Source organism: Nannospalax galili, unplaced genomic scaffold (genome assembly GCF_000622305.1).
Source record: "Nannospalax galili isolate Female #2095 unplaced genomic scaffold, S.galili_v1.0 scaffold159, whole genome shotgun sequence".
Lineage (NCBI taxonomy): Eukaryota > Metazoa > Chordata > Mammalia > Rodentia > Spalacidae > Nannospalax > Nannospalax galili.
This window is the reverse complement of record NW_008343239.1, coordinates 1586951-1602521: the sequence shown is the minus strand read 5'-3', so window position 1 is coordinate 1602521 and position 15571 is coordinate 1586951. Positions and strand designations below refer to the sequence as shown.

The 15571-nt window shown below is 45.1% G+C and overlaps 1 protein-coding gene and 1 non-coding gene across 2 annotated transcripts in view; both read left to right on the top strand.

Moving 5' to 3' along the window:
• The window catches only part of Wdr88 (WD repeat domain 88), a 47073-nt gene extending 38373 nt beyond the window's left edge, over window positions 1-8700 (top strand). Inside the window, exons 10-11 of the mRNA XM_008839478.3 lie at window positions 4689-4781; window positions 7802-8700. Coding sequence (XP_008837700.1) covers window positions 4689-4781; window positions 7802-7951 — 243 coding nt within the window. The 3' untranslated portion in view covers window positions 7952-8700. The remainder of the gene's footprint in view (window positions 1-4688; window positions 4782-7801) is intronic.
• A 797-nt stretch (window positions 8701-9497) lies between these two features.
• On the top strand, window positions 9498-9571 carry Trnat-agu. The gene has a single exon. It is a non-coding gene; the product is annotated as a tRNA-Thr (tRNA).
• The last annotated feature ends 6000 nt before the right edge of the window (window positions 9572-15571 follow it).

Sequence of the window (15571 nt, the reverse complement as noted above, 5' to 3'; positions counted from 1 at the left end):
TTCCTTCTGTCTTGTCATATAATAATATCATTATTATTATCATTATTTTTATTTTATGTGTATGAGTGTATTGCCTGCATGTATGTGAGTGCACCCATGTAGTGCAATGCCACAGAAGTCAGAAGAGGGCGTTGGATTCCCCGGAAACTGGAGTCAAGGATGGTTCATAGCCGCCATGTGGGTGTTGGGAATCGAACCCGGGTCTTCTGCAAGAGCAGTCAGTGCTCTTAACCACTGATCCATCTCTCCATCTCCAATGTCATTATTATTATATTAATTATATGATTATAATAAAATTATATACTTATGTATTTATTGGATATTTAAAATTTGCAAGATATATTATTATATATTCTTGTTTATTTCAGACAGGGTTTCACTATGTAGCCTAGGCTGGCCTCAAACTCATGATCCTCTCCCCTCTGCCTCCCAAATGCTGGATTACAGGTATCCCCACTGTAACCAGGCATTATTATATATTATTAAAATGCATAGATATGGACCAAGTGTAGTGGCACACACTTTTAATCCTGGCACTTTAGAGTCAGAGCCAGCCTGGTCTACATAGCAAGTTGCAGGCTGGCAAGAGTTAGGCTACCCAGTGAGACCCTGTTTCAAAAAAAAAAATCCATAGATAAAGATTATTTTAGAAATAATAAATAAATACAATAGGAGTAATTAAATAGATAATACATTTTTTTAAAAAGTGACCATACATGCTGGTACATGTATATAAGCCCAGCACTCAGGAGATGGGGGCAGGAAGATTGTGAGTTTGAGGACAGCCTGGACTACATAGTGAGAACTTGTATCAATAAAACAGCAACAAAAAGAAACAAAAAGCCAGGACCTGAGGCATTACTCTGACATCAAGACCAAATAAAGACAGGAGAAAAGAAAATTGGGGCCTGAGAGATGGCTCAGTGGTTAAGAGCACTGGCTGCTCTTGCGGAAGACTCAGGTTTGGTTCCCAGCACCCACCTGGCAGCTAACTGGCCGCAACTCCAGTTCCAGGGGACCTAATGCCCTTGTCTGTCCTCTGTGGGCACTGCACACACATGGTGTACTTACATACATGCAGGCAAAACACTCATAAACATAAAATAAATAAATAAAATTAAAAGAAAAAATATGAAAACTTTGCAGATTATATTACTGTATATATTAAAAGACGTGGCTGTCAGAATTTTGAAAAAAGAGTGCATATTTATACTAGAACTGGTTGGACAGATATTACTTATAGTTAATCCAAAACCACATTCTATAAAGCCAGCATTAATCTGAAATCAACACCAGATAAAATCACAAGAAGTTACAGACCAATATTCTTTATGAATAAAGATGCAAATTCCTTTTAAAATTAGTAAATATTTTCAACAGTATTCTAAAATGATTATTTACCACGACCAGATGGGACCCATCCAGAGAATACTACAATGGTTTGGTGCAGAGTGAATCACTGTAGCACATAACACCAACAAAACACAGGGAGGAGTCTACACTTGAGCATCTCAGTTGACACAGAAGAGGCGTTTGAAAAACCCTAAAACCCTCTCATGATAGAAAAAAACTCTCAGGAAGATGAAAGAACTTAACTCAGACCTAAATAAGTGGGAAGTCATGCTATGTTTGTGAATAGGAAGATGGCATTTTAAAGAGGTCAGTACCCAAAGTGTTGTATAGGTTCAATAGCATCCTTATCAAAATGGCAATAGATATTTTTCCCACAAAAAAACAAAAAACCAAAAAACCAGGGCTAGAGAGATGGCTCAGTGGGTAAGAACACTGGTTGTTCTTGTAGAAGACCCGGGTTCAAATCCCAGCACCCACATGGCAGCTAACAATTGTCTGTAACTCCAGTCCCAGGGGATCCGACAGCCTCTTCTGACCTCCATGGGCATTGCATGACACAGGTGCACTTACCTACATGCAGGCAATACATGCATACACATAAAATAAAAATAATAAAATTAAAACAAAAAACAAAAAAACAGAACCCATTCTCAAGTACTTAAGGAACTTAAAGGGTCTTTGAATACCTAAGACAATCTTTTTTTTTAAAATAGTGAAGCTATAGTTTCCTTTTTAAGAGTTATTTTCACTTTATGTATATGAATGTTTTGCCTGCATGTATGTAAGTGTACCATGTGTGCAATGCCTGCAGAGGCCAGAAGAGGGCAACTCTGGAACTGGAGCTACCATGTGGGTGCTGGGAACCAAACACAGGGCCTCTACAAGAACAGAGTGCTCTTAACCACTGAGCAATCTCTCCAGCCTCCCCCCACCCCTGAATCTTGAATGATAATATTACTAATAATATTGTTGATAGACTCATACTTCCTGATCTTAAAACCCATCTATAAGATTACAATTAACACTATAACTGGCATCAGGACAGATGTACAGCTCAGTGGACTAGAAGAACAGACCTGAAAATAAGTCATAACTTAATATGGTCAATTGATTCTGTGCCACCATTATTCAGTGAGGGAAGGACAGCCTTTTCCACATACAATGCTAGTAAAACTGGATATTCACATACAAAAGAATGGAACTGGACCCTCAACTTATACCATATACAGTCATCCTTCCACATCTGTGGGTTCAGATTTCACATATTCAATCAACCATAATTGAAAAATATTTTAAAAACATGCTGGCTGTGGTGGTGCATACCTTTAATCTCAGCACTTGGGAGGTGGAGGCAGGTGGAGCTCTGTGAATTCAAGGCCAGCCTAGTCTATGTAGTGAGTTCCAGATCAGCAGGGCAGCATAGTGAGACCATGTCTCCAAAATATAAAACAAAATAAAATGACAAACAAGCAAAATACCTAAGCAAAACTAACACATACAGACCTCCTTCCCTTGCCTTTATCCCCTGAACAGTAGTCTAACAACTATTTACATTGTGTTGGGTATTACTGCAATCTAGAGATACTTTAAAGAATATGCAAGTATGCATATAAATTAAATGCAACTAATACCATTTTATTTAGGGAACTTTAGCCTCTAGTAATTCTGGTATCCTTTGTTTGTGGAGAGGTCCTCCAAGTCCCCATGGACACTGAGGGACTTCTGTACAAAAATTTAATTAAATGAATAAAAAATTTAAACATAAGAGCTAAAACTAAGAAAATCTGGAGAGCATCTTCATGACTCTGGGTTTGCAATGAGTTCATGAGTGTGAAATGAGAGGCACAGGAAATAGATTTTATTTATAAACATTTTATTTATTATTTTTATTTTATGTGTATGTGTGTATTGCCTGCATGTAGGTAAGTGCACCCGTGTCGTGCAATGCCCGTGGAAGTCAGAAGAGGCCGTCGGATCCCCTGGAACTGGAGTTACAGACAGTTGTTAGCTGCCATGTGGGTGCTGGGATTCGAACCCAGGTCTTCTGCAAGAACAGTGTTCTTAGCTGCTGAGCCATCTCTCCAGCCCCCTAAACTAATAGGACAAATAAAATCATAAATTAAAGTATTTTCAAATACATTGGAGAGAGGTCACAGGAAAGTGTGGAAATCTCAACTACAGGCCTCCAATGCTATCTGATGGCTTTTAGCCTTTTGGTTGGTGGAAGCTGGGGGTCTGTTTGTACATTCCAAAGGATTTACTTAAGGGTCACAAAGATATTACATGGCATACAGAAGTGGGTAATGAATGACTATTAAGGGGGTAAAGATGGCCCAAGATAATCTGGCTCTGGACTTGCAACATTCCAACCATTCCACATCACTGACATTCTAATCAGTTAATCAGCCTCACAGTTCAGTGTAAGGCAGGGTTCTTTCCAGGAACTTTCATTCATGCTTTTCTAGAACACTGCATAGGTGTAGTGACGCAGCCTACAGCCTTTTCTGACCGGCTTCTTTCACTCAGTATGTATTTTTGGTTTCTCTGTATGTCTTTTGGGAGCTTGACAACTCATTTCCTCTGGACATGGAATACTATTCCACTACAAAGCTGTATCACAGCCTGCTGAGTACAGGGTCTCGTGTAGCCTCAGCTGGCCTTGAACTCCTGCTCCTCCTGCCTCTACCTCCCCAGTGCTGAGATTACATGTTAGATAAAAAGGTGGCAGGGATTGCTGCAAAACAGAAACAAAGAGGACTCTGGCAAAGCGAGAGTTTAACTGGGTTTGGCGGGGCTGGTCCTCAGCTCAGGTGTGAGGAAGAACCAGCAGCTTAAGGGCTGCAGAGGGGTAGTTTATAAAGGGAAAAAATGAGAAAAAAGAGAATATTTTTCTGCTGTTCGGGACTGTTTTGGGGCTGCTTGCTCAGTGGAGGGCATGGGGTCTGTACCTGGTAAAGCATATTGGGGAAAACAGTTACTGTAAAACATGTTTTTCTACGATTACAGAGTTCCAGGAATTAACTGCAGCTAAGGGCTTGGGAAACCTGTTTGTCAGTCTGTGGGGCATGCTCTGGTGATCACAATACATTGGTTATTAATTTCCCAGGGGCTGCTTTTGTTAACTTGCAGGCAGCTGGGAGTTGGTTGACTCAACTTCTCTTAGGAGCCTCATGGTTTCTGGGTCTGGGGTCGCCTAGATCTGAGCCCTATCATTACACACCTGGTTTGTGTGGTGCTAGAAACTGAGCCATGATAGGAAGACCCTACCCACTGACCTACCTCCTCAGTCTTCACAGTGTTTTATGACTGCTGCCTTGCCGGTTAACTTGTTTTAGGACAAGACCTTGAGACTATGGAATATTGAAGGAATTGACCAAATTCCTTTGGTGATGGAGAACCAAAAAGCCTCAGGCTTCAAGGTGAAACAGGTTGGTATTGGGTAAAATTAAGCCCAGTGAAGACTTTAATTTTTTTCAGTTTAATTTATTCCTTGAGTAAACATTTATTGGGCTCCTGGTGACAGAACCATAAAAATAACAGTGGGATCTGTGCTGCATGGGAAATTAAATCCTAAAAAGTAAGACAGGTATAAAGACACAAGAAAAATGTGTATTCATGTAGTGGCCAGTAATCGTTTTTTTTTAAAAAAAAAAAAAAAAAAAAAAAAAAGCACACAAGAGGGGCGGGGGTATGATAAAGTCTCACCGTATAGCCCTGGCTGGCCTTGAACTTGCTATGTTGACCAGTATGGCTCTGTGGTTAAGGGCACTACTTGCTCTTGCAGAGGACCCAGGTTAGGTTCCCAGCACTCACATAGAGGCCAATGACCACCTGTAACTCGAGTTCCAGGGGGATCTGATGCTCTCTTCTGGCTTCTGATGGCATTGCATGACATAGGTGCACTTACATACATGCAGGCAAAACACTCATACACATAAAATAAAAAAAAAATAAAAAAACTTTATGCCAGCATGGTGGCCTACAGAAGCAAGGAGATCTCTGTGAGAATAAGGTCAGCCTGATCTACATGTGAGTTCCAGACCATCTGGGGCTACGAGGAGACTATGTCTCAAAAAAACAAACCAAAACCAAAACCTAAAAGCCAAAACAAAAACACAGAAGTGGGGCAGGGATGTGCAAGTATTCATTCATTCATTCATTCATTCATTCATACATTCATTCAGTCTTTTTGATACAGGGTCTCATATGTAGCCCCAGCTGGCCTGGAACTTGCTAGGTAGACCAGGTTAGCCTCAAACTCACAGATAGCCCTCCCTGCCTCTGCCTGCTGAGTGCTGTATTAAGGCATGAACCACCACACCTGGCCTATTTTTATTCAGTTGTTTTTTTGGGACAGAAACTCGAGATATAGTCTAGGCTGGGCTGGAACTCTTGACTCTCCTGCTTCTGCCTCCTACGTGTTAGGCGTACAGGGACATGCACAGCTGATTGATTGATTGCACCACTAGGGATGGAACCCAAGCAAGGTTTTGCACATAATAGGCAAGCACTCTCCCACTGAACTACATCTCCTACTGAACTATATTCCCAGATTCTGTGCTATTTTAAAGGGTGGTCGGGATAGGGTTTAGGAGGAGGTGACACGTGTGCAGATTTGAAGACAGTAAGAGGGTGAGTTGTTAGGTATTTAGGGGCAGGAGTCCCCAGTAGCAGGTATAGTTAGAGTGGGGGCCTAAGGCAAGCCTGTGTCTGAGGAGTGTGGGGCCTGGTATGTGTGGAAGGGAGGAGGCGTAAGGGAGCAGTGGTCAGTGGGAGAACAGCTGGATCCTTTGGGATTATGCTGTATTCCAGCTGCAGAACCCCTGGCTGGGGCCCTGGGGCCCTATTTCCCATATGAAAGTCTCAGAAGCCTGTGATTGTTTAGTGCAAGAGCTGGGTGGTAGGTAGGAGCATGGTTAGCCTTACCTGGGCCAGCCACAGAGGCAAAAGACGTGCCCACTCCACCCCAAACTCCCAGGAGCTCTGACTGGAAATCACTGTTCCTGGGAACAGCTGATGTGGGGGAAGTGCTGCTGGTAGGGTAAGGGGTAAGAGACATAAGGACCTTGTCTTTGTGGCCAGCTGTTCCTTAGTGGCTTTCATGGCTGTGTTAGTCCATAGACTCTGGATGCTGACTATTGAGCAGTGACTGCCCCATCTTCCACTTGCTACCTGGACTGGCCTGGGAGCTACCTCCTCCTTGAGTCCTGTTGTTCTGGAGTTGGACCATGGAAAACAGGCTTTGGAAAAAGGATCTCACTTCTTTAAAGAGATCCGCCAGAAGCTGAAGCAAAGATGAAGCTACTAAGTTCACCCTGTTCTGAGTTGACATGAGAGGGCTCAGCAGCTGGGCATCTCACATGGTTTTCTCCAGGAAGAATCTGCCTGGCTGTGGAGTGCTCTAAGTTCTTAGGGGGCAAAACAGGAGCATAGGGTGCCAGGGTAGGGACATGCCACCTTGCAGGTTTATCTTAGGGGGCTGCTGTGCTGGGGTCACCTGAGCGGTCTCTGCCATAGCCCGAGAGTCCCTACTTCTGTGGTAGTTGGCTTGATGGTAGGTAGCAAATGAGGTGGCTCCACTGTGTCATCCATTTCCACTGTGCGGTGCTTTGGCCAGAAAGAGACTCAGCATGGAGGAGGATGCTCAGAGCCTGCATCAGTCTAGTTGAAATCCTTGCTTGGAAGTAGGCAAGGTGGCCCCCTCCCCTTGTAATCCCAACATTCAGGAGGTTGGGACAAGAGGATCATTAGCCTATGCTACATAATGTGACTTTGTCCCCAAGACTAAAAACTAAAAAAATAATCCCTGTTTGTTTCAGAAGTCTTGTCTGTTAGCCAGATGGTACATGCTTATAATACAAGCTACTAGAGGGCTGGGCAGGAAGATTGTAAGTTCAAGGCCAGTCTGGGGTACATATCGAGACCCTGTCTCAAAATCACACACACACACACACACACACACACACAGAGAGAGAGAGAGAGAGAGAGAGAGAGAGAGAGAGAATATAAAGCCTTGTTTTAATTCCTAGTTCTACAAAAAAATTCTCACCTGTTTTCTTTGCTTGCTTCTTGGATCTGTGAAAGTCAGGTCTCCCCAGCATATGAAGGAGTAAACACTTCTTGGGTCCCACAATGCTGCTGCTCACAAAGAACAGTGGACAGGGCTGGACGTTTATCCCTCATCCCTGTCTACACCTCCTCAGTATGTGGCTGCCACAGGTCCAGCCTTCAGTACCCACCTAGCTTTGGAGGAGACTAAGCTGAAGCTTGTGCCCAGTTTAATCGTAGCCTGCCACGGGTACTTTGTGGAGTTAGGGACGTGAGAGGGAAGGAAGCCCTTGCCTCAGTCCAAGACAGCTGGATGGGTGGGGTGTGAAATCCTAATTTCACAACTTGATCTCCTCTAACCAGAATCTCTTTTCTTCTCTTTGAAAATATTCCACATCAGTGCACAGTATGTGACCAACCTTTCTCCACCTTCGAAAGTGACACTGCAACACCTGAACTGGCCACTCAGTGTGTGTTCTGCCGGAGAGATGCAGAGGGCTCATCATCTGAGACCTCATCGTTGTTGTCATTGGAGGAGAACAAGGAGTGATGGCCATGGGCTGCTATGTAGCTTGATGGTCTGGCAGGGCTCTTCTCTGGGTCCCCTCCTCAGCTGAGTGCACCTATCAGACTCAGGCTGGGGCCAGGCCTTGGCTGAGCTCTGGACACAGCTGAGTCTTCTGCCCCACACCACCTTTCTAGGTAGCACTTTTTCATCTAAAATAAATCTAGATTCCTTTGGGAAACAAGTGTGCATGTGTATTAGTAACTTTTCTGTTGCTGTGATAAAACAGCATGACCAAGGCAACTTATAGAAGGAAGTTTATTTGGGTTATGGCAGGGAGGCGTGGTGGCAGAGGTGGCCAGAGCAGAAAGCCCAGTGCTCATTGTCAAGCAGGCACAGGAAACCGAGCTGCAGATTGAAAGTGGGCAAACTATATACTCTCAAAGCCTCCCTCCAGGGACGTGATTCCTACAGCATGGCCATACCTTCTAAAGGTTCCATGATCCTCCCGAAACTGTACCACAAACTGGAAACCAAGTGTCCAAATACTTGGAGCCTATGGGGGACATTCTCATTCAAACCACCACAGCGTGTGATCCTAGAAGCAGTTTGCTTTTATGTCCTAGTGTCCATCCAGTTTCAATCTTAGAACACATCCCCTCACGTTTGGGAGTCTGGAGCTGCCTTGGAAGTTGGCCCTTAACTGGCATCTGTACTTATTGAAAACGTTTGTCAAGGGAATATGATATGTGGGGCCCTCTCTTTGGATGGCAAGACAATAAAACCGCTATGGTTTCTCCTTTAAAGGTACATGTGCTGGGAGTTTTCCCCCCTGTGACAGGATTGACAGGTGGTGAGGCCTCTTCCCAAGACCAATATGGATGCATTCATCACCACAATGGCTCTGGATGACTAGAATGCACATACATCTGCCCCTTCGAATGGGTACCTAGGTCACTACAAACAATACTGGGTCGCAGCTTCCGGTGCATAACGCGTTTATTTCTGCACTGACCTAACATTTCACCGGATGAGTCCCCCCCAGTGGAGAAAGGCTGCAGGATGGTGTTAGCAGTGCTTGGCAGTTTGTTGCCTAAAAGGCATGGCGGGCAAGGAAACCCCAGAGTGACAAATGGAAGCCTGGGTGGCGATGGCCTTGATTCGCTGATGCAGTAGAAAGTTCCGCCGTGTGGGTGCTCAGAATCGCCCGGAAGCCCTCGGGACTCCCCCTATTTCCTGGCTGCGGGAGAAGTGGTCCAGATGGCCTGGCAAGGATGCCCGCCTAGTCCCACGATGCGGTGTGGATGGGCACAGGGACCGCCGCACTTCCTAGTCCGCTTGCCTAATAACCCACGGAAGATGCGGGTTAGAAACGGAAGCTACAAACGGCCCAGAAACCAGTCCCGCCCACGCCCCGCCCACGCCGTGAAGCATGTTGGACCTTCCAGTATTCCTTTGGGCTTCGGGTGCCCACGCAAGCGAGAACCTGAACTACGCATGAGTCATCTGACGTACAAAACCATGTACGCATGCTCAGAGCTCCTGGGTAAACTCGAGATGGGGACTGGTTTCTCACGGTGGCTGAGCAGGCGGCGCCGTGGCTTAGTTGGTTAAAGCGCCTGTCTAGTAAACAGGAGATCCTGGGTTCGAATCCCAGCGGTGCCTCGAATGAGTGTTCATGCTCAGCTAGCTTCCCTTTTACTTTTCATTTTGCAAGGCGGCCCGGCGGGTCTGTCCCAGGTTCCGGGAATGAAAGTGAGCCTGGGAAGACCCTTTAGCTGAAGCGGTTGCTGTGGCGCAGAGCACTCGGGGTAACGCAAGGATGTTGGAGGTGTCCGCGCGGCCTTTGCGAGGCAGGCCAGCGGTGGCCACTCTTCCTGGCCGCTGTCTCTGGCGTCGGGTCCTCTTGCTTCCCTTTGTCTTTTGGGGTTGCGAAATATCTGCCCCTCCAGTGCTCCCACAGGGGTGACGAGTCTCTACGTCTCTTGGCTTCGCTAACCTTTGTAGAGGATGCTGCTTTCTCCCTTTTCCAGTCATACAGTGGGTGCCAAGGCTCTGCGGATGGTAGGTGTACTTGGCGAGGTCAAGTGTGGCCCCAAAGGGAGGCTTGCAGCGTCAAATCTGGCCAGTGTGAACGTCCGTCTGCAGAATGCAAGAAAACTGCAATCAGTGGAGGATCCCAAGTGGCTCAGTGCTGGAATGTGGTTAGGGCTGAACGCTAAGGCCGAGGCTGTGGTTGCTAAGTGCCGGGACGCCACAGGCACGTGGGGACCCCCTTCAGAGCACTTGCACCCAGAGCTTTAGGAAGGAGAAGCTTTGGCGTTTTAAAGAGAGTTTCCCAGGGATTCACGTAGGTCACCACATGATAGGTCCCCACATGATAGGCCCACTGAACGCCAGAAACTGCATGTATGACATGAGGCCGTCCTCCAAGCACACATATTTTTCGACCCGTAATTGAAATGACATCTTTATAAATCCATCGTAAATGTAAAACTATCTTATGGGCTGGTGAGATGACTCAGAGGGTAAAGGTGCTTGCTACCAAACCTAATGACCTGAGTTCAATCCCCAGGTCTCACTTGGTAGACGGAGAGAACTGACTCCTGAAAGTTGTCCCTTGGCCTCCACAGGTTGTGAAAACATAGGGTACCCAGAAATCTATTAATACTTCAGTACCGCTGCTGCCCAGCTATTGAGAGGGGACTGTAGGACATCTCTCTAGCTGGGGAAAAGATCAAAATTGAAAAATGTCCGGTTTCTACCAAATGGGTGTCCCTTTTACCACCGTGGTCAAGTTGACAAATCTTGAGTTGAATCATGGTAAGTCAGGATGGTCCGCAGTCAAATTCAATAGCCCCAGAGGCAATTTTTCTGCTTCTCCTATGGGTCTGATTTGTTGTTCGCTCTTGTAGGTTTTTGGGTCAGTTCCTGCCCCTTTACAACATGGTTGTTTTGGGTTGACATGACAAAGGAAAAGCATGTAGGGAAGGATATTTCCACTCTGTGTGGCTGATAGGTGTACGCTGTCAGTGAAGATGTATTGGAAACTGAGCTTGCCGTCATTCAGAGGCTGGCTTGGTTCTAGTCCATCTTTATTACAGCTGGGAGCATAGAGGGACAGTTCCGAGAACTCACCTGTTAGATGTTGTTATAGTTTGAATACTGTTTGAATAGGGCCAGTTGCTGAGAGGTTGTGGAGACTTTGGGAGGTGGAGCAGCTAGGGTTGGGTCCTTAGGAGCCCTGTCTTACCCTGACCCCTGATCATCTCTCTGTGTCTCTGTCGCTGTTGCTATCACTCTCTTGCTGCTTCCTTGCTGCTGTAAGGTGAGCAGCTTTGATCTGCCATACCCTTCTTCCATGATGCTCTGTTTCATCACCAAGTGGGAAACACCAAGCCAGCTGACCATGGACTGGAACCTCTGAAATTGTAGCCTCAATAAATCTTTCCTCTTTTTAAAATTATACCAGTGTTTAGTCACAGTGATGAAAAGCTAACTAATTCAGGCAACCGACAGGGGTGTTAACTGGAAGGCATGAGTGTGGGACCTAGGGAGGATCAACTAAAGAAAAGCCTTTGTTAGTCATGGTTGCATATGCAGCAGATGACTTTAAAGCTATCTAATTGGGTGAGTACCCCTGAGCAATAAGCAAAGAGAGATACTGATACATAAAGCTTCTGAGCTGTGGTTTTAGCATCCCTCCAGAAAAGAAAAACGGACCAGTATCTGTCCTCTGTTCCTTAAATTTTTACCTAGGTGTTCCTGCCTTAGGGCTTTGCACTTGGGGTGCTTGGGATTTGGATGATTGTTAGTCACCACGTGGGTGCTGGGAACTGAACTTAGGTCCTCTGGAAGAGCAGCTAGCCTTAACCACTGAGCCATGTCTCCAGCCTCAATTCTTAAACTTTTTAATCTCAGGATTTCTGCATTCTCAAAAATTATTGAGGGGTTGTTGGAGAAATGGCTCGGTGGTTCAGAGCACTGGCTGCTCTTCCAAAGGACTGTCGGGAGCCATGCTTGCCATAAGCATTGGAAATTAGGAGAGTGTCACTTTAAGAGCTTCTGAGCTCTCTGCTTCAGCGGTCAGAGCTGACAGGCTGTACCTGTATGATAAATCAGGTCTTCTACAAAGTTAGTTTCGGTTCGGTCTGCGGGCACCGGAAGCTGCAGCTTCGTGCTGTATCCATAGTACCCTTTTTGTTTCTGTTAGGAATAATCACCTGGGTAACCCCAACTCTGGGCTGGATAAAAAGGACCTGTGGGACCCCTCAGTAGAATCTTCCTACTGGAGAATTCTTTCCTGCCTGTAGCTGCCTTTCTGTAAATAAAGTCTTAGAAAACTTCAGACTTCTTTCTGAGTTCTTTTCTTGTTGAAGACCCAAGCCTGGTGGGCTTGGGGGGCGTTCGACAAAGGACCCAGGTTTGGTTCTCAGTACCCACATGGCAGCTAACAACTGACCATAACCCCAGTTCCAGGGGACCCAGCGTCCTCTTCTGGCCTCCATGGGCACTGCATACATGTGGTGCACTTACATATATGCAGGCAAAACACTCATACACATAAAATAAAATAAATTTTTATTTCATTTTTTGGGGGGAGGTCTTTTTGAGGCAGGTTCTCCCTGTAGTCCCAGCTGGCCTGGAACTCACTATGTGGACCAGGCTGACCTTGAATTCACAGAGATTTGCCTGCCTCCCAAGTGCAGGGATTAAAGGTGTGCACAACCACACCCAGCAAAAAAGCCTTAAAAATTTAAATTATGCTTATTTATTTATTCATTTATTTAGTGTGTGTGCATGCATGTACCACTGTGTGAGTGTGAACATGCCTTTACCCACTGAGCCATCTCACTGGCTCCTAAATACAAAAGCTTTTTGACCCTCATAGAATCTGAAGAGAGGAGGAAAAGGGAAAGTATTGGAGCTGTATGTGAGTGGGTGTTTCTCAATGTGACAGCTTTAAGAACAGTTCCATTTTGATTGATGACCCCTTTGATAATGTTGAGTGAATCATCTTGATTAGATTATAGATTTATGGCTTGAATAAAGTCTCAGAATTAGATAACTATGTCACTGCATCTTCATGCTGAAAAGTCAAATGAGAAATCTAAGGACCAAGATAAGATACAGGAGAGGCAGCTATATAGTGTAATGGGAAAGAGCACCCAGGAGCTGCGGTGCACTGCCACAGGGTAGCTGTGGTCATGGTGGGCAGTCACAGTACCTGTTGCTGGTGGTAAGCAGTGGACTCATTTTTCAGCCACCCTTTAATTTTTATTGTGATAAAGACATCAAACTTGATATTTACTATTTTAACTTAAAAAAATTATGTGTATGACTATTGTCTGCATGTATGTAAGTGCACCACATGTGTGTAATGCCCCACAAAGGCCAGAAGAGGGTGTCAGAGCCCTTGGAACTGGAGTTGCAGATGGTTGTTAGACACCATGTGGGTGCTGGGAACTGAATCTGGGTCCTCTGCAAGAGCAGTCAGTGCTCCTAACTGCTGAGCCATCTCTCCAGCCCCTATTATATTAACTTGTGCGTGCGTGCATGCGTGCGTGTGTGTGTGTGTGTGTGTGTGTGTGTGTGTTAGGGATCAAATCCAGAACCTCATGCATGCTAAACAGGAACTAAACCAGTAAGCCACACCCCAGCCTCTCACTGGGAGATTCTAGGCGAGGGCTCTACCTCGGAACCGAACTCCAGCCTCTGAGTTATGGTTTCAGTATCTTGTGTTTGACTTCCCCCATCTTTTCTTCCTTCCATCCTCTCAATCCTTGTTACTATGTTTAGGACACCTCAGAAAGTTTCCTTGTCACACCGTATTATTTTCCTTTGATTTAAGAGTGGTTCCGTAGCAGGCTGTTAAGATCAGGGGTGGTGGTAACACTAGGTGGTAATCCTACCACTAAGAAGCCTGAGGCAGGAGGATTTCTAGGTTGAGGCCAGCCTAGATAGTAAGACCCTGTCTCAAAAACAAAACAAAAACAACCCCAAACACTCAAAATACACCAACAAAATAAAGTACTCCAAACTGGCCAGCAACAAAGACTTCTGTGCAGTGTGTGATCAATCACATGGGCTGCCTGTATGGATCTGGGGTAGAATCAGCCACATCAGTTTGGAACCATGTTGTTAGAAAAGTTCCAAAGCCTGGTTAATGGGGGTCATCTTCTCTTGAATGCTTCTGTAGAGCGTCCTTGGCTCAGCCCCCTGGGCATACAGCTAAGGATGGCTACGGTTGTGGGTTTGGAGTGCCTTGGAGGGCTGGTAAGCAAGTAACTTAGTAAATATGTAGTTAGAGCCTTAGACCAGATGCTTGGAAGGTTCCAACATGTCAGGTTCGGGCACTTATCCCAAAGAAAGAAAATGAGAGCAATGGTTAAAAGGCAGGAAAGGAGGCTGATCAGCATAGCTATGAGGGGAAGAGGGAGCGGAAGGCCTTCAGTCTGTCTTCAGAGGCACTGACAGGTGTTTTAGGTGTGATTAGAGGTAGAATTGGAGCAAGGGGTGAGAGGTCTGCAGAGCTAAGCTATCCTGGTCAACGTTGTGGTCTGTTCTTCTTTAGTGAAGTCCTTATTGCTGGAGGGGACAGGCTGGTTCCCTTGAGTTGATTACTCCTGCCTGGAATGGTAGGTGGATGGGGTTGGGGGTGATCTGTCTGAGAGAGAGGCTCTCCTATTCCTGGAATCCAAGGTGCCTGCAGGCTTAGGATAAAGACTAGAGACCTTCAGGTACCTCTGGGTTGACACTGGAGAAGGACACTGTAAAAGTTGATGGTGAGATGCTTAGTTACTCTTACTGATATGTCTTCTGCCTGGAGGTGAGATAAGACAGGTTAGGAATCACCAGTGTTTAGATAGGTGCTCCTCAACAGATGATCCATATGCCTATACGCAGAGTTAAGCAATAATCTCTGATTCCAACTTATAAGGGAAAGAACGCAGATGAAAAACAGGGGTAGAAATGCCAGACTTTTAACCTACTAGTATCTTTGGGCTCAAGTGAGGAGTTGGTGATTTTTAGCAAAAGTGGATTTTTTATCAATAGGCATTTTGGAGAATCCCGCTCTGGAGGCAGCCAGGCTGGTTAAGTCCACCTACTGCTGGGGTATATATATACCTTGGATTCTTTCTTCCATTCCAGGGTGTCTCAAAATTCCTTTTAAAGCAAGGATAGCAAAATAATTTGTTTCAGCCATTATATTTTATGGTAGTGAAGTAAAAATATCTAAATCATCCCCCAAATTAAAAAAAATACTCCCCCCCAAAAAGTGCTGGGTGTGATAGTGCAAATTAGTAATCCAACACTTGGGAGGCAGGACAATTAGGACTTCCAGATTATCCTTTGCTACATAACAAGTTTGAGGACAGCCTGTGCTATGTAAGACCCTGTTTCAAAGAATGAACAAATGAACAAACAACCCACAACTATCTAATAAACACATCTAGACGATAGTTCTAAGTCTATAAAATTCAGCAGTCACCCTCATCTACAGGAGTTTTTCTAAAGGCTTATCAGTATACTGATATTTTCAAAGAATCAGCTTTTGATTTCACTAGTATTTATCTTTTCCTTTCAATTTTATTTATATCAATTCTTCTAAAAATTTAGAATTATTTGCGTGCATGCATGTGTATCTGTGTTTCTATCCCAGGT